At 38.4% G+C, this 20,709-nt stretch overlaps 1 protein-coding gene across 1 annotated transcript in view; it reads left to right on the top strand.

Annotated features, from left to right (window-relative positions):
- cdh24b (cadherin 24, type 2b) overlaps positions 1-20,709 on the top strand; it is a 314,707-nt gene that overhangs the window by 203,860 nt on the left and 90,138 nt on the right. Inside the window, exon 6 of the mRNA XM_088349797.1 lies at positions 9,987-10,154. Within this exon, the coding sequence (XP_088205923.1) occupies positions 9,987-10,154 (168 nt within the window). The remainder of the gene's footprint in view (positions 1-9,986; positions 10,155-20,709) is intronic.

Below are 20,709 nucleotides of genomic sequence, written 5' to 3'. Positions count from 1 at the left end.
CACCTAGGGACAATTTCGACCGGCCAATCCACCAGAAATGCATGTCTTTGGAATGTGGGAGGAAACCGGAGTGCCCGGAGCAAACTCACGCAAGCACCGTGAGAACATACAAACTCCACACAGTAAGTCTGGTAGCTGGATTTGAACCCACACAGGAGGTTCCCAGGACCTTAGAACTGTGCCGCACACGCGCTAACCACTGCGCCGCCGTGCTGCCCGCATTGATTTATATGTCGACAATTATTGCTGAACACAATCGCAAAACATTAGAAGCAACGGGAACCAAACTCGGGTTGCAGTAGTGAGAGCACCGAATCCTAACCACTACACCCCTAGTGATCTGGATAACATATAAAAAGGCATTCAATTTTATCTCTCCATAGAATATTTGCTTCAAAAAAGTAGCAACCTAACCGTGTTGTAAAGAAAGTTGACTCACACTGAATTTTAAAATAACACGTTACATTACACGTTACCGAGAAATTAATTGTGTTCCTGGAACGCACTCCTTTGCAATGTGTTATTCCGCCAACACTGTTCATTTCTAGGGAAGATCTTGACTTGCCAATTGACCTGTTTTTGGTATGTGAGAGAAACCCATCATTGGTATATTCCTCTTCTACCCACCCCAGGTAAAATATCCTAATTGTAACATATTTAACCACAGGTAGAAGAACATAACATATATTTTAAATTTATTAAAAAAATATATATTCATACTATCTCAAGAACCTTGGCACATTAACCCATCTCATATGCCATAAAGTATAAACAACTATTATTAAAGGATTCGGCACGGCTTAACAGTATTTCATATCAGTATGAAAAATCACCACCAGATGGCAGTAATGGTTTTGTTCAGATAGTTGTCCGCACATTGAAGAAGCCCCCTCTTCCTAGTATTTCTTCCTGTATACAACAATTGAGTGTCTATAGGTGGACCATATGGCCAGTAGTCGCAGGGACTCAGTGAGGTGAAAAAATTTAATAAAAGTATAAGTAATGTAAGTACAGAAAGTTAATGCTTCAAAGCTTTATTCTTTCTAAGAAAGACGATAAAGTCGCTTCATCATCGCCGGGGCAGAACGGGATGACGTTTTATGCACGTCCGCAGGACTCGATTGTCATGGTGTGTGTTCAAGTCACCGGAAACATCGGGTACTGAAAAGTTCTTACTAAGTTAATGCACAAGCTCAGTGTTCTTGCAATGTACAATGCTACCTGCAAGCAAAGTGCCCCTGTGTTCATGAAAAAAAACATTGTTTAGATTGGCGTTATCACAAATGTATTAAAAAATAATGCACCAAAGTAAAACTTGACTTGAGATGCATCCCTTCACAAAAAGCCATTTTTCTCTGAAATTTTCTCAGAAAAAAAGTGAATGTTCAACTGATGTTTACTAGACAATGGTACTTAAAACATACTTTTTTTTTGGAATAAAAGATGAGGGTCGAATGGTTTTTTTATGTGTCCTATGCCTATACAGCTACTGTAGGTCTTCAAACATAAGTCAAAATGCCTGACAATAAATAAGTTAAGCTGATGAAGATGCAGTCTCCTTGTAAAATTTGACATTCACAGAGAAATACAATAAAAATAACCTAACACTCACTATTTCCATTATATTTCCTAAACAGGAATTAGCTTGGGCACAAAATGAAAATGAAAGTAATAAAGCAGTTGTGCAGCACAGAAGCTAGTTTGCCCAATATGGTTAAGTGCAAACACATATTGCATTTGCAAACAAGAACATTTAGTCTCAAACGAAGTGGACACACAACCACACAGCTTGTGGAAGGGTGTGTAAACACAACCAAAGCCACACACGAATCCAGGTGCGCGTGCAAACATTAGGTGTAGATCATTCCTAAAATACCAAGATTTTTCATATTTATCTTTCTCGTCTTCTGTCTATCACCCATCTTTGTAATATGTGTTGTCTCGTCCTCCAGGATACAAGTCAAGTCATACTTACTCTATTTGTATAGCCTTTAATCACAAAAATTTTCAAAAGGCTGCACAAACATTAAAACATCCCATGATTTGAAACCTACATGAGAGCTAGGAAATATTTAAAACCCAGCATGAAAAATATTTAAAAAAAACCTTGAGGTAGATTCCCACATGATGTAATCCCGCTTCCAGGGTGACCATGAATGATACAATGGCATCAACTGACAATACACATTCAAAACGTACACTAATGTTCAAAAGTTTGGGGTCACTTTTAATTTTATATTTTTGAAGGAGCGGCACTGTTTTCTTTTATTAAGGTGATATGAAACCATTCAGAAATACACTTCATACATTGTCAACGTGGTAAATGACAATTATAGCTGCAAAGGTCCATTTTCAAAGCAATATTTTCATAGGTGTACGAAGGCCATTTTCAGCAACCAGCACTCCAGTGTTCTAATAGTACATTGTCTTTGCTAATTGTTTTAGAAGGCTAATGGATAATTAGAAGACTCTTGTGCAATTATGTTAGGTCAGATAAAAAAAGTTGAGCTGGTTAGAAAATCTATAAAACTGGCCTTCCTTGAGCTAGTCGAGTATCTGCAGCATCACAAATGTGGGTGTTCAGACAACAGCACAAACAGGCTCCAAACAGAGTGAAAAAAGTAGTGTGAGGCCCCTTTCCTCAACCAAGAAAGAGGACAAGTACATCAGAGTGATTTTGTCTTGGCCAAATTGTTGCCAAAAAACACCAATGTGAACATCTACAGTGAAAAGGCAGAGTGACAAAGAAAGCCATATCTGAAACTGGCTGACAAATGGAAGAACTTAATATGGGTAAAGAAACACTGACATTGGACAATTCATTAAATAGTTAAAAGCGTAACTTTTTCATGGAAAACAATTGTTCCAGGGGCACCTCAAACTTCAACAGCCGTGTAAGTGTTAACTGAAATTGTGCAAGAATCCCAAGACAGCCACAGCAGGCTTCTTGTCTCAAAATCTCGGCCGATGCAGCAGGAACTAGATCAGAGGCGGGCAAACGACGGACGTGGGTCACATGTGTCAGGCTTTTTAGTCCATAATAAATAAAGTACTACTAAAAGACTACAAAAGTCTCCAAAATTACAAGAAATCTAAATATCTAAACTTAAAACAGGTACCTAATACTATATATTTTGATTATTCCAAAAAGAAAAAAGAATAAAACAGAAATGCTACAAAAATACCGTTACAGCAATACTATAATACAAAAATACTACTCCAGAAACACTACTAAAGGTATACTACTACTGCAATACTAAATAAATAATGGTATATAAAGGCTACTATAGAAATACTACAAAAAAGACAGAAAACGAAAAAAAAAAAAATTAAATACAAATACAGTAATACTACAATAATATAGCAATGGAAATACTCCCAAAATACTACGACAGTTATACTACAGAAAAAATATATATCAAATTAAGTGCTTAAAACATGGACCTAATGTATTATTTTGCTTTGATTATCAGTGTTTCAATACCAATTTGCTGAAACAAATGTATTCAAAAACAAACAAATATATAGATGTTTCTCGTACATTTCTGCATGTATATTGATTCATAAATGCAAATGACAAAATTCAAAAACAGATGAGTTACCCCCTGGGGTACATTCGATTTAGGGTTTGCAGAAATATCTTATTCTTTAGCATTAAAAGGGGTACGAGGCGCACCCGCCCCAAAATAGTCTTTTTTCCATATCATTTTCATTCACAAGGCCCACTGGACTAAAAGGCGCATGAAAACGACACTACAGCAAGAGCTACTAACATGTGTATTAATTGTGGAAAATGTATACACTTTATAGGGCAACGATTAATCATTCTTTAAGTATTACTGATTAAAATTGCAAAATATTTTTTGCATCGTTTGAATCAAACCCAGATTGTAGTAGTAAGGGCAACAAAACGCTAAAATTAGACCACTAGTGGTACAATTGACCTTAAGTCATAATTACACTATTTTTACTCATGATGCCAGGAACTGGTTTGCATAGTGTATTCTCAATAGTGTATTATCAAAGGTTAAACAGTCTCTTTACTTCTTCACCTTGTGTGTCGATTTCATTTCGGTTTAATATGTATATGAACGTTAAATAGCTTTAAAGTATTTTATTGAAAGCCTTTCTGTTTCAGTGTTTCGCACCATGATATGTAGATGTGAAGAAGCGGAAAGACTGTTTAACTTATCAGAACGCACAGTGCAAATCAGTGTTTCTGGTACCATGTGTAATAATAGTGTTATGGTTAGATAAGGTCAAATGCCTTTTTGCATTTCATTTGTGCCACTGAAGGTTTAGTGTCGATGCCCTCAACACTATGTCCCAAGTTTGAATCCTGATGCTTAAAATGTATTGTCATCCGGTCCAGCAATAAATATTGAATAATAAAATCATTGCTCAAACTCGGAAGTGGCTTAATCAGAAGTATCCAGTAAAACCTTGTGTAGTAACACATAGCAGTTAACACTGTATGCATTACGAATCTTACCCACCGCATTCTGCGTTATAAAGACAAGACTCACTTTCAATTTTCTGGCCAGTTTGAGGTTTTAAGGGGCACATTATAGTCCTGGAATAACAGTATATTTGGCGTTTGTGTCCAAAGAAAAAGATCTCGCAGTAGCTCTAAATTGTTGACCTCTGGATGAACTAAATGAAAATGAATTATGTCAGCAGTTGTTTGCTGACTGTTTTCGCTGGACCGTTTTGCTCGTGAGAAAAAAAATAGTGTGCTGTGTGCATTCACGAAATCCAGCCTTCTCATGTAGGTCACTCAAAGACAAGTAGAAGGCCAGACTGTTGAGGAGCACCTTTGATTTCAAAATTGTATTGAGATGGAAGTGTTATGGTTACCCTGAAGCATTGAACCTTTGATTGAAATTGTGGAGCACAGGTGGATGATTTAGATTCATGTTTGCAACGCCGTATTGATTGAAAAGCACTCTTTGCAATTCAAACGGACGTGGGGTTGAAGATGTTGGTCGGCCGTGCTTTACTTTGTACAATCACATGCTCAGTGAATGTCAACTTTTAACGATTGCTGACCTTGGGTTTTCTATGCAAACCAAAGCGATCTGCAGGTGCTTATGAGCTGAATTGTGAAGTCCAAGGCGATTTTTGCTCTGTAGCAACGTTCAGAATTCCGAGCATGCCCATCGTCTTCTCACGACTCCTGTTTTCAATCACCCTCTTCTTCAATGGCAAACACATTCAGAATGGAAACACTGGGACAACTGCTCTGGTGCAATGTTAACAGCTCGATTGAAAATACCTGAATGGGAGATGTTGAGTCGTCCCGACCTCAGCAACGGCAGTTGCAATGAGGTTTTTCCTCTAGATGTGATCAATTCTAATGGAACTCCCTGTGCCATTAAAATATGAGAATCGTAACAATATACATTGCTCACCAGATGTCGGTCTCTCATGGGCCATCTTTCCCCCAATTATTGCATTCTAGCACCTTTTGTATCAAAAATACAACATAACCGTGATTTTATTTGACCTCGGTTTCCCATACTGATTTACTAAAGCAATTCAGTTTCAATGCACAGAAGTTAATTCCACCTTCTCTTTGATTTAATTAAAATCACTATCAAAGTTTGTCTGTGATTAAATTAATGTATTTTCTGGATAATAAAATCTCAAATTTTCCAGAAATGCGACCAAACTCCTGATAATACATCCATCCGTTATATGCACCGCTTATCCTCAGTAGGAGCTTATCCTAACTGCCTTGGGGCAGTGGGCAGGGGACACCCTGAACTGGTTGCAGCCAGTCACGGGGCACACAGACAGACAACTCACTCACTCAATCACACTTAGGGTCAATTTGGGACGGCCAGGTTGACATGCATGTTTTTGGAATGTGGGAGGAAACCGGAGTGCCTGGAGGAAACCCACGCAAGCATGGGGAGAACATGCAAACTCCGCACAGGAGGATTCAAATCTTAGAACTGTGTCGAGTACGCCCTAACCACTGACCCGCCATGCTGCCCTCTTATAATACAGTGTGCCTTATTGTTAAAAAAAGGTGAAAATCAATACCTGTATATAATCATATTCGTGCAGTTATCGCTCTGTAACAGATACAAATTTTAGAGAAATTAGAAAATAGAAAGTGATTGAACATTTGTATACATTTATTTTACTTTTCATAACTGAAACCAAGCATTTTAAGTGACAAAGTTTGTTGAATATGTGTGGCCATCCGTTTATTTATATCTTTCAGGATGATTAAATTACTTCTAACAATGCGTTTCTTTTCATTCATTTCAGAATCTCGTGCGCTTCTTAAAGACTTTGTGATTCTGCGATACTTAACTGTATTTTAGTGGTCGGCAACCTTTTTTGTACCACGGACCGGTTTAATGTCTGACAATATTCTCGTGGTCCAGCCCAGCAATAACCTCAATATCGTACTACCGTGATTAAAAATAGTGTGATGATGACATAAAAACTATTCAAGTAAACATGACTTGCTTTGTCTAATTTCCAATCGATCTGACCACACTAAAACAGTTTAATACTAAGTAGAATGTAGTATAAATTTCATCAATCCAATAATGTTTTTTTTCCCGTAAAGTGTTTATGATTTGAGAAAACATTGATTTTTCAAGATGTTTTTTTTTTCCCCAAACATTTTAGAGGTTCGCAAAGAGAATCTTTAATGTAAACAAATTGCAGACCAACATTCTTGCTTTAAGACGCTGCGTCAAAAATGCCAGGTTAGACCATTGCGACTTCTGGGTTCTATTGGTTGTTGGGCGACAAGGTGATAGGAACCCATCTTGATTTAAATACATTTATTTTGGAGTTGACTGTTTACTTCACAAATATAGATATTTATCAAATTGAAATCAACTTATTATATTGAGTTAATTTTTCTTAACAAAACCCCAAAAAGAAGTACATTTTCTGTCACCTAATACTGTTTAGCTCTCCTGTGTAATAATCCGAGTAATACCGACCATTCATATTAACACAAACCGTGCACAAAATCTATGGAGCAGGACAAACAATTCATCTGTGTTAGTCGATTATTATTGTGTCATGTGCGCCCTATTAAACAACTACTATTAACATTCCAGCAAAAAGTGCTATAAAGCATTTTGACCAAACAACACTTAAAGCATTTTATTAGCTAATGTAGCTGCTGGCGTGTAAAACATAAAATGAGCAGGGAGTCTTTATCTTAATTTGTGTGTGTGATTTGATTCACTCAATTAGTCACAAACAACTAAAATGGGAATTCTGAAACACAGCATATGCAGTGCTGTAATTTTACACAGCAAACAATACAATTATTGAGGCCAGAGTTGCGAGAGTTTGCTTACAGATCATTCATAACTGGAGACTCATAGCTATGGAAATAATACGGAAATACAAAATGGAAGTTATTCGAATGCATATGAAAGAGTGATGGAAATGTGTCTTTGGACGCGGCTTCAGTGCTCTGTTGAAGAAGCTCCAGAATTACATTTCAAGTTGCAATACTGTGTGTTGGGGGTTTTCCATTTTTGAAGCGTACTTGGAAGGTCGTTACAGAACACGACTGCAATTACAGCCCCAGATAGCAGAGCTCCTGAAATGGAGGTTGAAAAATAAAAAAAGATGAGGAATTACTTGGGGGCTCATATCTTACTTTGATACACAGAGGAATTGTCACAGGAGAGAGGCCGGCTTGGCGTGGAGGGGAAAGGGAGCTCGGTGCGTCACGTGGCACATGGGAAAAACAGCAGAACTCAAGTTGAAGGCAAATCTGATTTGGCCTTTGCTAGACGATACAAACCTACTGCCCCTCATGTAATCCCCGTGCTAACCCAAGACAAAAACCTGGGAATAAGAATGGGCCTCTTTATGAATCAATGGGGAATATGTCCCCACAAGAGACAAGATTTTTATATGATCTTTTTTATTATGTAATTTCAGGTCAGTAACGTAAAGGTACCATCAATTAATTAGGTGTGGGCGGATCGATACACATATCGATATTATCGATACTTAGCAAGTACAGTAGTACCTCTTCATACAAGCTCAATTCCATCCAGGACTGTGCTCGTAGCCCGGAATGCTCCTGTACTAGCAAATTAGCCCAATAAAATATAATTAAAAACAAATTGTCCTCACACAATAATTCAATGTAACCCTAATTATCTATAAAACACTGAACAACTTATTCAAGTAGTAATTCCCAGAATAAAATGTGTGTATATTATTAGCCCTTATAAAGTTGAAGTGTCTAGGAGTTTGCCTGAAAACTTTTCCCCCATATTTTCTATGTTCTTTTTTTTTAAACATTTAAAATTGTGCATTCTGTATAAGTTTTATTGGGAGACACAATTATAAAATGGTCAATCTTGTAAATGGTAATTGGTCTGCATTTATATAGCACTTTTTCAAGTCACTGAAGACCTCCCAAAGCACTTTTCAATGTGCTTCACACTTACCCATTCACACACACTTTGCCTTGCCCATTTTGGCTCTAATCCGGATCGTCTCGGTCACTGGTAGCCGATGACAATGCTAATATTGTCGCAGTATTCTACATTGTCTGACTGTGAGTATGTGCTCATTGTGTTTTTTAATAGATAATAAGGATGACTAAGAATCCTTAATTAGGGGAGCAATTGGCAGAAGTTGACAGCTATGAGATCAAGAGACTGTTCATGATATGTAAGCACTTACTCTATGCTTAAAATGGAATTTGTTGTCATTTTAAATGAACATACACACCCAAAACCTTTTCAGCACTATGGTTTTGTCTGTATAGGTTTGCATAAGCAAACTGAAAGATGCTGGTGGTAAGCAGTCTCGAGTGGTCTGTTGTGGTAGCCTCTGGGACACCAGATGAACAGGATTTTCCTTTTTTAGGCGAGCAAGATTTTTGTTGCAAATAAAACTCGTATACCACACTTCTGGTGTTTAGAGGTGCTCGTGTAAAGAGGTTCCACAGTACTTGGATCAGATTGATGCTATTGTCCTTGGATCGATAATTCGCTCTTCAGCCAACTTCCTCAGACATAATGCAGGCTGGGTGGTTAGTATGCTGCCACACGGTGCAGAGGTCCAGGGTTGCTACCCAAGCCTTCCTGTGCGCAGTTTGCATCGTCTCCCCGTGCCATTGTCTCCGGCCACTCTAGTTTTCTCCCACATTTCAAACCCATACATGCCGGGTTAATTAGCTGGCCCTAATTGTCCCTAGTTTTGAAAGTGGCAGAGAGTTTTCTGTCTCTGTGTGCCCTGCGACTGGCTGGCAACCAGTTCAGGGTGTCCCCTACTCACTGCCTAGATGAGATAGATAGATAGATAGATAGATAGATAGATAGATAGATAGATAGATAGATAGATAGATAGATAGATAGATACTTTATTCATCCCCGAAGGGAAATTCACAAGATGGGCTCCAGCGACCATAGTGAGGATAAGTGGCGCAGAAATCGGATGAATGGATCATACTGCCGCCATTTTCTGGTTTATATAATCATTGCAACTGCTGTCAAGCTGCAAGTACATGAATTTCTTGGACCCATTAAAATAAAGTATTTTTTCATCCTTTTTGGGGTTTGGGATGGCATTTGGACTGCATTTGAAACAATCCTTTTCTTTCTTTCCCCATTTTCATGATACAGTCACCGAAAACCCCTACCCCCTAATTCATTTCCTGTGTCATGTGTCTGGGGGCCAGAAGACTTTTGGTAAAGGTAAGAATAAAGCAGAAAGTTGCAGTGGATTTTTTTATGAAGGCTATTTGAACAGAATTGGGCATTTCTAGCACATATTAAATAGAGAAAATATTGTACTTTAAATTTTTTATGAACACCTCAAACAAAGCACCGCCCCTTTCAGGTACCGTATTTGTATTCAAGTGTTGCCTTGTTGACCCACAAAATTCAATACTTGAGACCATGCCACTTCTTAAATCTTGGTGCATAACTGTGTTCTCTGCCAAAATGTCCAAGCTGACTTTTCAACATTTTTTCCAGGTATTCTGCGCACAGCAGTTCCTGACATGGATAGAGAAACCCAGGACCAGTACCTTGTGGTCCTTCAAGCCAAAGACATGGGAGGCCACTTGGGAGGCTTATCTGGTACCACCACTGTCACCGTTACCCTCTCTGACGTCAATGACAACCCTCCGCGCTTTACCCAGAGTGAGTAACCGCTTGCTACATGGAAAGGTTTTATTAATTTTGTTTTGCATATGTTGAAGAAATTAGTCATGATGTACCTCAATGTTGATTTACAACTCGACATAGATGTTTACAGTACGGATGTGATCGACTTGTTAGAGCAATTAACACACCAGATGTAAATAAATCTGTTCTTTCATCCATTTCAAGTCCTCAACAGCACAAACAATTTGCCTTTTTTCACTTTTGAGAATCTTTTAAACCTAAAGATGCTGTCCGAAATGTTATGGCGGCATTCAGATGGAGAACATTATTTACCGTATTTCATAACTTTCGGCGCACCATATTTAGAGGAGCAGTCTCAGGTTATAAATTCTGTAGATAGATAGATAGATAGATAGATAGATAGATAGATAGATAGATAGATAGATAGATAGATAGATAGATAGATAGATAGATAGATAGATAGATAGATAGATAGATAGATAGATAGATAGATAGATAGATAGATAGATAGATAGATAGATAGATAGATAGATAGATAGATAGATAGATACTTTATTCATCCCCGAAGGGAAATTCACATTTCCAGCAGCATCCCTTCGCTGAGAACAATACAATAATAAAACCAAAAGAATACACTATACAAATACCCAGTGTGACGTGCAAATGCCCACTGTAGCGTGTTATATAGAATAACTAAATAGTGCTACACAGAATACATATTGCAATAAGATTCGGTAATATGCAATGTAGGTGGTGTGGTTTACTGTGGGCTTTTACTCAGCCGGGTAGAGTTAAAGAGCCTTATGGCATGAGGAAGAAAAGATCTCTTCAGTCTGTCCGTAGTACAGACTGTTATCAACAAACACCTGTTATTTTTGTGTGGGCTTGATACACAAATAGTGAGCCCACACTTTTGTACGGTGTCCTTTACTACAGGGATGTCGAACTCAGTTTGGCTCTGTGGCTGGATCCAGACTTTCTGTTCTTAGGCAGGTTGATCTGTAAAAGAACGTTAACTCAAAATTGTTAGCTTTGTTTTTCAGTATTTTGTTTTATCTATTATCCTGTATTAGTAACGTATACCACTTGTTAGAGTCTTAGATGACAATGCAATACGGAAAAAAGGTTTTCATGTTTGGCATTGGACGTGATTACTGGTTTATTTTTACAGTTGGGTGAAATGCAGTTTTACACCTGAACCAACTCACCACACTTCGCAAAACTCAACACAGTGCTCTAGCACCCCGAAGAGAGCATTTATTTTTCATTTATTTAGAAAAAGATCACAACTTTTTGCAGAAATGACTTACAGACTCGCTTATTGACACACTCAGAAGTTTATGGCGGGCAGGAAGAAATCATCCAATTGGCCTGATAAATACATTGATAAATTGCAGATACATTTGGGGATCGGTGAAACACATGATTCACTCCGGATTTCTTTTTTTAATGGTACTGAAAAATTGAAAAGTTTGCTTTGAAATTCCTTAAAAGTGCTTGAATTTGGCCATTAAAGAACTGTACAAACGCTGCATCTGACTTTCAACAACCACACACACCCACGCCCACGCAAGCACACATCCATGAACAGACACACTATTTTGTTAATCAAGTGATTTGCAAAATAAAAAGAATGTATAATCAAGAAAGCTAGGAATAATCATTTTTATTTGAAAAATATACAGACGCTGCCATACTTTATACGGGACGTTTGTAAGTTGAATTTGTTCGTAAGTTGTTTCAGTGCTATATATTTTATGGAATGTATTTTTAAGGATTATATAAGTATGTTTAAGGTTTGTACAAGTAACCTGTATTGTTTTGTACTAAAAAATAAACATTTTATAAATGTATATGCTCTATAAAGATGTATAAAGTTGAGTTTAACTTACTTTTGGAAGATGATCTTCAACAGTTAGGCGACTTCCTCCTCCGTGGTAGAGAATGGACGAAAAAAAAGCTATCCAACCATTTTCTCTACCACAACAAGCTTTCTTATTCCACTTTCATCTCAAAAGAAACGGCTCGCCTCTTCTTTACATTTTACACCAACCATATTGATTTGATGCAAGAGATATTAAACAATGAAATTGTAAAGTTCTTAGCGCGCTGGAGATACAATATAGTCATTTTACACACTAACTAGGAAGAGGTAGCAGGATTTATTCTTCGGGTGGAAGCTAGGTGAGCTCTCACAGCGCCACACGCCGGTAGTGGCAGATAGAAGCACTACAGTAACGTCCTGTACTCGGAAAAAGGTGCACACAATACAAAATCTAACTCAAAGCAATGTCCAGATATTTTTCGACATCCTGAAAAGAATCGTCATATGTACCGATTTTCGTAAGTGGAATTGTAAGTAGCGGAGAATCTGTATATATCCTTCAAACTTTGCTTTTGTTAAAAAAAAAATACATTTCTAACTGACCCGAAACTTTTGAACATCAGTGAACATAACTAACCACGTTTTGAATTGAATTTAAAAAAGCCTCATTAATGAGCCTTTAATCAAAATGTTTGATTTTCTTAAATTATATGATGTTTCCCACTAATTATTTGGGAATATATTAATTTGTGTGCAAAACAATTTCAATGATTCAAACATTTGAGTTATTGGATGCGATTAAGCTTTTTGGAATCAAATGTTCAGCTTAACTCCCAGAAGGAGGCTGCTATCCTGGTCAGTGAGATCTCTTTCAACTTTTGAAGTGGCATAGAGTAAAAACTGCATATTTGGTTGATTTCAACTTGCACTGCTCAACATTCATATCCTGGCTGATTTGAACACATCCACTGGAAGAAATGCGTCAGAAATTGGCAGGAATGAAAGCAAACTGTATACATCTTTTAAGGGAAATCTGCAATGGTTTGATCTTTGAACTTTATTAGCCTAGCGCAGGGGTATGGAACCCATGGCTCGGGAGCCATATATGGCTCTTTTCATGAGTACATATGGCTCCGAAATAAAATGTAACTATTGCACATCTCTCTGTGGCGTTCCAAAGTCAAGTGATTTCATCCCAATTTGGTCCATATAAAGCAACTTAATGCAGAAGTTTGATGAGAAACCATTTAAACTGATAAATAAAAACGCTGGTAAACGACTTTGATTGTGTGAGCAGTACAAGGGGGCGGATCCCTGCACACAGCGCAAGGCACTTCCTTCTCTCTCTCTCGCTCAGTGCAGTCTACACCGAAAGTGAATATGACGATATGCTTATCGTTTGCAGTAATTTGTGACATTTTTACAAAATAACTTTGGATGCACATTATTTTGAAACCCTTATTAAGGACAAATTTCATGGGAAAAACTTGCCTCAATACTCTTAACTGAAGGTGGAAGACAAATTGTAAATGGCATATTTACATTGATTTGGGACACAGGATTTGGCATTATTATCATTTCATAGATTTGATTAAATCATCAAATGACACAGTGAAATAAAATGTGCTGAAGAATTAGCTTTTGTCTAGAGAGCGTGTTTGGCAGTTTTTTAAATTTTGTCTGAAAATATATGGTGTGGCTTTCTCAATTTCTTTACAAAAATGTTTTGCTTTTATGGCTCTTTGGGTCAAAAAGGTTCCTGACCCCTGGCCTAGCGTGTTTTGACTTTTAGCTGACTCTGGAGCAACGAATACACAGGGACTAGTGTTATTCCCCCATCATTATAACTACTGATTCATATTTTGCATTTTTAAAGGTTTCAAATGGCTTTGGGGGTGGGACGCACACCCAGGTACTGGGAGGTCGCTGGTTCAAGTCTCTTCTGAGTCATACCTAAGACATACAACGTTGGTACCCGTTGACTCCCTGCTTGGGGCTTTGCTCTAGGGGTTGTAATTGGGGGGGGGTTGGTCACCTAATAACTCCCAATGGCGTCTGCTCCCGCCTGTCTAAGAACATCCGAACGAGTGACCTGGAAAGCCATTCCTCTCTATCAATCTCCCAGAAAGAATCAAGATTGTGATTGATTTCTTAACTTAGCCACCTCCCACTAGGGGGATATGCCTCTGGTATATACTGTAGATAGCTAGATAGCTAGATAGATAGCTAGATAGATAGCTAGATAGATAGCTAGATAGATAGCTAGATAGATAGATAGATAGATAGATAGATAGATAGATAGATAGATAGATAGATAGATAGATAGATAGATAGATAGATAGATAGATAGATAGATAGATAGATAGATAGATAGATAGATAGATAGATAGATAGATAGATAGATAGATAGATAGATAGATAGATAGATAGATAGATAGATAGATAGATAGATAGGAAGTTATCAAAAAAGATAACTTAAAGGTGATTTTGAGGCATACACTAAAAAAAATGTAGAAAGAAGAATTAAAGCTCAAAAGAATTCTGGCCATTTAGTGTAACACAGCCTACAGTAATAACTCTCTGGCATGATCCGAGTCCTTTAAAGAATTTTTGTCTCAGTTGCGATATGGCAAGTCGGCAATGTTCTCCTAACTGGGCAGAGAGCAACCGATGATTTTCTGGGCAGTGTTGATTAGCCACTGTAAGGTTTTTCTGTCGGTGCCCTTCAAGTTGTTTTGTAATTAATTTGACATCTATCGATCCATGATTTAAACATCATGATCATAGAATAATTGCGTTCGTTTGTAATTACGATAGACAGCACGAAGAGTGGTTAGCGCACAGCCCCAAGGTGCGAAGGATCAGCCTACACGTTTGCATGTTCTCCCCGTGCTTGTGTGGGTTTCCTCCGGGCACTCCAGGTTTCCTCCCACATCCCAAAACCATGCATGTCAGGTTAATTGCATTTTTTTTTAAATACTTGACGGTTGAGAGATCAGGGAGGGAGCTGACATGATTGGCTGCCATCTTGCTGCAAAGGCTACTACCTTTAAAACCAGTTTTTTTTTTTTATTGTTTTCCACATAATTTTAGTTACTTGTTTTTTCACACAAAAAACAAACAATTTTGGAACATACTGAAAAAAAATGTTGTGATGATGTTATTTTTTTCTTTGTTTTTTTCTCCCCCTTTACCCTTTTCATTTTTGATCCCACTTTTTCTGCATTTTCCTTTTACATTCTTTTTTGCCCTTTCTCTTTTTCTTTTCTTTTCCTTTTTTCACATTTTTCCTTTTATTGTGATTTTCTTTTTTGGCTCTTTTTGCATTTTTTTTGTTCCTCTTTCCTTTTACTTTTTTTCCCTAATTTTTCTTCGTGAAAAGCTAGTCAAATAATGCTGTGTTTAAGTCACTTTCAGTCTCTGTAGTCTGTATTTTTCCGTGTGCATTTAGCACTTGTTTTCAGTTGCAAAACACCATCGATAGCATCTAGTGGTCAATTATTATACACTGGACCTTTAAAACTGCCTGTGCATGCGCTGCAGCATTACGCAGCCGTCGTGCACGCGGGATCAAGAAGAGTCTTGGCAAAAGCTGACGGGTCGGTGGCTTGTCTCCACGGCGACTCCTGGCTTTGGTGCCAAAATTGGACTAATGATGTCCTGCGGTGGGCCTAGCGCTTGTCAATTTGAAGCAGCTTCAAAATCGGCTTTTTGGACTGCTAAAGTTTCTCGGCAGAAATTCCTCACTCACTCTGATCACTGGTGGCTGAAACGTCACTGTGCCAAAAAAAAAGATGTTTTATCTTCCATTGAATGCTATGATAAATAACACTACATCTTTTCTATATAATTGCATCCTGCTGTCAATGTGTTCAACATTTTCAAATGTGTTGTTTTCCACCTTGACAATTGAGGACTTGTTTTCCTTGTTTGGATGTCACGTGTGCTTACACATCATCAAAGCCCCCTTGACTCAATTCCCGTCAATTACACACCGGCAAAAAGGGATAGCAGGGGGGGCTAAAAAAACAGACACTGTCAGAAATCGGCCTCGTGTCTCTGGAGGTTAGCCCGGCTGATTCCTTGTGACATTTACACAAAGGAGCGGATTACTTTGGAGCATGCATACCAGGTATCAGTATGGGAAGTCAATTATACTTGCTCTCACATCTAAAACCATACTGACGCACATGCACAGCTATACTCTAGTACAGACATAGACATACCCATCCTTGGTAAAACTTTTCTTTCTTTTATGCCTACTACTAAACTCTCATACACACTCTACTATATTCTCTTATACATATTACTGTACTCCTATAAACACTTCTATACTCTCTCACACATGCTAATATACTCTCATACACCCTGCAATGCTGTCACAGACATCCTCTCTCACATAAACCATTATACTGTCGCACATACTGGGAGAAACTCCAGTTTGATGTAGACCTGTACAACATGTACACACAAATCAGTGAGCATTGCCATGGTTACCAGAAGTACCCAAAGTAAAACAACACTAAGAGTTGATGTTTTAATCTACACTAGATGTAGATAAACCACTATAGTAATAGTAGTTTCAATGATGTGTGACAAAGAATCATAGTGCATGTGCGAGAGTATGATACCGTGTGTGAGTCGATAGGTGTGTTTGTGCTGTGTAGCTGTATGTGTGTGGGAGATTATAGTAGTATGTGTGTGAAAGCAGAGTCATGTGTAAATGAGAATATAAAAGAACAGTGTTTTGCAAACATATTGGCCCCTTAAGAACTTTTTGACATATTGCCATGTTTCAAGCTTCAAACTTAATTACTAGTGCAGTGGTTGTCACATTCGCCTAACACGCTAATGGTCCCCGGTCTGAGACCGAGTGGACACATTTGGTGGCGTGGATAGGGACGAGCGCCACCAGGCTAGATTACTAAAGACACACCACAGGAAATGGTGCCCCAACAGCACTCGTTGTTAAGGGAATCCCACCACTACTAAATGTTTTCTTAACATCAACAAAATGTGAGACACAATTGTGAAAAAAAAAAAACATTCTAAATGTTATATTGTGCTAGCTAATAAAACATTGGAAAGTAGGCGTTGCAAAAATATTGCCCACCTTACTTCAGATCTGTCCAAAGTCCAGCCCGGGGACCTGTTACGGCCCGTGATCAAGTTCTTACTGGCCTGTGTACTCTGTCATAAAATTGATGATATGTGGCATGTCAAGAATGTTTACCGCAGTATAAAACAATTTTGTACAAAAAGAAAAATCACCAGTTTACCAGATGACGGCAGTAGTCCTTTGGCCACCTTTCCCTTGGCTTTCTGTTAGAAGTTTCGCCAATCCCACTTGTGCCATGGCGATTGTAAACAACAGCGACAACAAAAAAAATGATAGTTGACTGTGAAGGCTGCTGCTTCCAGGAAAAGTGAAAATTGGTGTACTTTTTCAAGAGGTCATATCAAGAGGCAATGCCAGGCAAAACATGCTGACTACAAAGAGCTGATTGGAAAAAAAATGCTGTTAAAAGATGAAGCAATTGAAAGCTGTTTTAATGGCACTGCAGCGCTTTTTATCAAGACCCTGCAAGTCAAATAAAAATGTTACAAAGGCAGGCAACAAGGTTGCAACGCTGATCGCCAACCACCGCAAACGAATCACGTGGGGTAAATTCATTAAAGACTGTTTGAAGTATGCTAGGCTGACTCACACATTTTAAACTTACCAAATATGGCCTGCTTTTTGAAAAGTTTGCTCTAGGTCTGGACTTTGGCTTGGCCATTCTAACACCTTTATAATGTTAGTTTTAAACCGTTCCGTTGTAGATTTAGCTTTAGGTTTAGGGTCATTTTTCTGTTGGAAGGTGAACCTGCGCCCCATTCTCAGGTGTCACGCCAGAGTCGCCCTGTATTTGGCTATATTCTTTTTCCCATCAATTTTAACTATCTTCCCAGTTCCTGCTAAATAAAAGCAACCCAAGAGCATGAGGCTGCCACGACCGTATTTGACAATTGGAATGGTGTTGTGTGGGTGATGTGCAGTGTTATTTTGACAGCAAGTGTGACACTTTGCATACAGCCCCAAAAAAATAGTTTTGGTCTCATCTGACGAGAGTTTCGTGTTCCACGTGTTATTTTTCTCTGCCCGGTTCTTCTTGCAAATGGCCAATGAGCCTCTTTATAATATTTTTTTCATAAAAAGCTCTTTTTGTTCTACTCTTCCATAAAGGGCAGATTTATGCAGAGTGCGACCAATAGTTGTGTTATGCACAGTTTGTCCTCAGTTGTGTATGCCCGCAGGTCACCCAATTAGACAGTGGTCTACTTGGTTGCTTCTCTGATTAGTTTTTTCCTTGTTTAGAGAGTGGTCAGGGATTGGTAGGTTTGCAGTCCATTTTGATATTATTGTTCGCACAGTACTCTGGGAGATGTGTAAATGTTGTGAAATATCCCATTCCGGCCTTTAACTTTTTGAAAACTTTACCCTAGACCTGCCTGGTGTATTCTTTGGTCTTCATAATGCTGGGTGTTCTCCAGTTTCTGCTTTCAAAGACCTCTGAGACAATCACAGAGCAGGTGCATTTAAACTGAGACTAATGACACACAGTTTGTGTTTTTGTTTCTTTTAGTTATTTAGGCCCGTGATTTGTAAACTTTCAACACTAAAGCACTCTCTCACTAAAAGCATGATTTCAGGAACAAAGTGAGTTGTGTGAACATTTTGGGAAATTATCAAGGGATTTTTTTTTATGCCCTAGAGGAGCCGAAACACGCAGCAAACGAAAAGTAGGCTACTGTAGATTGTTTTTTGGTTAAACGGGAAGGGGGAACTGTGGCATATTTTCAGAAGCTTCCTTTGGGTCTCATTATCAAATGCCATACTCGACATTGCAAATTTGTTTGGACAATCCAATATTTTTGATGTGGAAGGCCTGTGCTCCTGTCTACATGGCTTTCAAATTAAAAGAAAATAACTTTAATTTGATCTTCATCAATATCAAATGAGCTTTCAAAAGCTAAAAGTCCCTTTGAACTGCTTCTCTGTGACAAATATTCAGCAAAACAAAAGACTTTCTAAGAAATGTTTAATATTGAAACCAATGCCAAACAAGTTTTTTTTATATAATTGCATCCCTGGAAAATCATTCACTGTTTTTTGTTATCATCTGCGAGCCAATCTAGCATGTTGATAATGTTTTTGTTTGGGATCGAAGTATGTCTTGTTTGTCTGTTTTTTGTTTGTGTGTCTGTCCACCTAAGAAGAAAGGGAATGAATTTAGATATGGCCTCAGTCTTTTACAGGGAGTCAAGTAGACTAACCCAGAAGTGTTAACTACCCCCCAAAAAAAATAACTTGGCTTTTTTTTTTTTTTTTGGTGACTTAGCAGTTTTCCCAGAAAGGCATTCTACTCTCAGACCAGAACAGATTTGGCCTGGATTACAATCTTTCACAAGCAAATAGGTAGGTCACTATAGAAGTGAAAATTACCCCCCCAAAAAACTGTTTAAGCACTTTTGGTTTGGCTTACTCAGCTATTTTCAAGAAAGATAGTCCCCTTTTCCAGGCCACAGCAACATTCAATTTCAACACAATGTTTTGCAGGTAGTTTGAAGGGGCTGACCTATATGTGAAAAATTCCCCAAAAAGGTCGACTCAGGACTTTTGATTTTGCTGATTCAGCTTTTTATTGTGCAGAAAGACATTCCACTCTCCGAGAAAGAAAAACATTGAACATCAACATTATCTTTTACAAGATGTCAAGTGGGGCAGCAGTAGCTCAGGAGGTAGAGTGATCGTTTTAGGATTAAGGGATCCCGGTTCGAATCCTGGCTTGTCCGTGTTACATGTCGAAGTGTCCTTGGGTAAGACATTAAACCCCCAATTACCCCCAATAAGCAGGTTAGTGCCTTACATAGCTGCACAGATCACGGCCGCTATTGGGAAATGTGAAGCACAATGTAAAGCGCTTTGGGAAGTCATTGACTTGAAAAGCGCTATATAAACGCAGATCATTTCATTTCATTTCATTTCATTAGGTTTCTCCAGTTGTGAAAACTGCCCCCCAAAACTGCCTAAGCCTTTTTGTTTTGGCTGACTTGTTTTTGCTGACTCAAAAGCTTTGCCGGAAAGGCATTCGACTCAGTTTTGGCCTGGATAACAATTTTTACAAGCAATCAGGTAGTTCACTCAAGAAGTAAAAATGCCCCCCAAAAAACCCGTCTCAGCACTTTTGGTTTTGCTGACCCAGCAGTTTCTTTTCCAGAGAGACAGTCTCCTTTTCTAGCCCACAACAATATTCAATTTCAACACAATGTTTAGCAGATAGTTTAAAGGATTGACCTATTTGTGAAAAATGCCTCCAAAAAAGTCGACTCGAGACTTTTGTTTTGCCCGACTCGTCTTTTATTAATCCAGAAAGACATTACACTCTCCTAGCCAGAACAACATTGAATATCAACATTATCTTTTACAGGCTGTCAGGTAGGTTTCTCCAGATGTCAAAACTGCCTCCAAAACCTGAATAAGCCATTTTGTTTTGGCTGACTCAGCAGCTTTCCCAGAAAGGCATTTTACTCAGGTTGGGCCTGGATCACAAGCTTTTGCAAGCGATCAGGTAGGTCACTCTAGAGGTGAATAACCCTGACAAAAAGGCAAATGACACCCACAAATCGGTTCGCGTCTCAACCCGGGTGATGCTCTAATAGCATCAAAGCGGCGCCGCCACCGAGCCGCTGCCTTTTCCAGCA

This window comes from Urocampus carinirostris, chromosome 1 (assembly GCF_059441175.1).
Source record: "Urocampus carinirostris isolate Australia breed hairy pipefish chromosome 1, RoL_Ucar_1.0, whole genome shotgun sequence".
Classification (NCBI taxonomy): Eukaryota; Metazoa; Chordata; class Actinopteri; order Syngnathiformes; family Syngnathidae; genus Urocampus; species Urocampus carinirostris.
The sequence above is the reverse complement of the archived record's forward strand: the minus strand, read 5'-3'. Positions and strand labels throughout refer to the sequence as shown.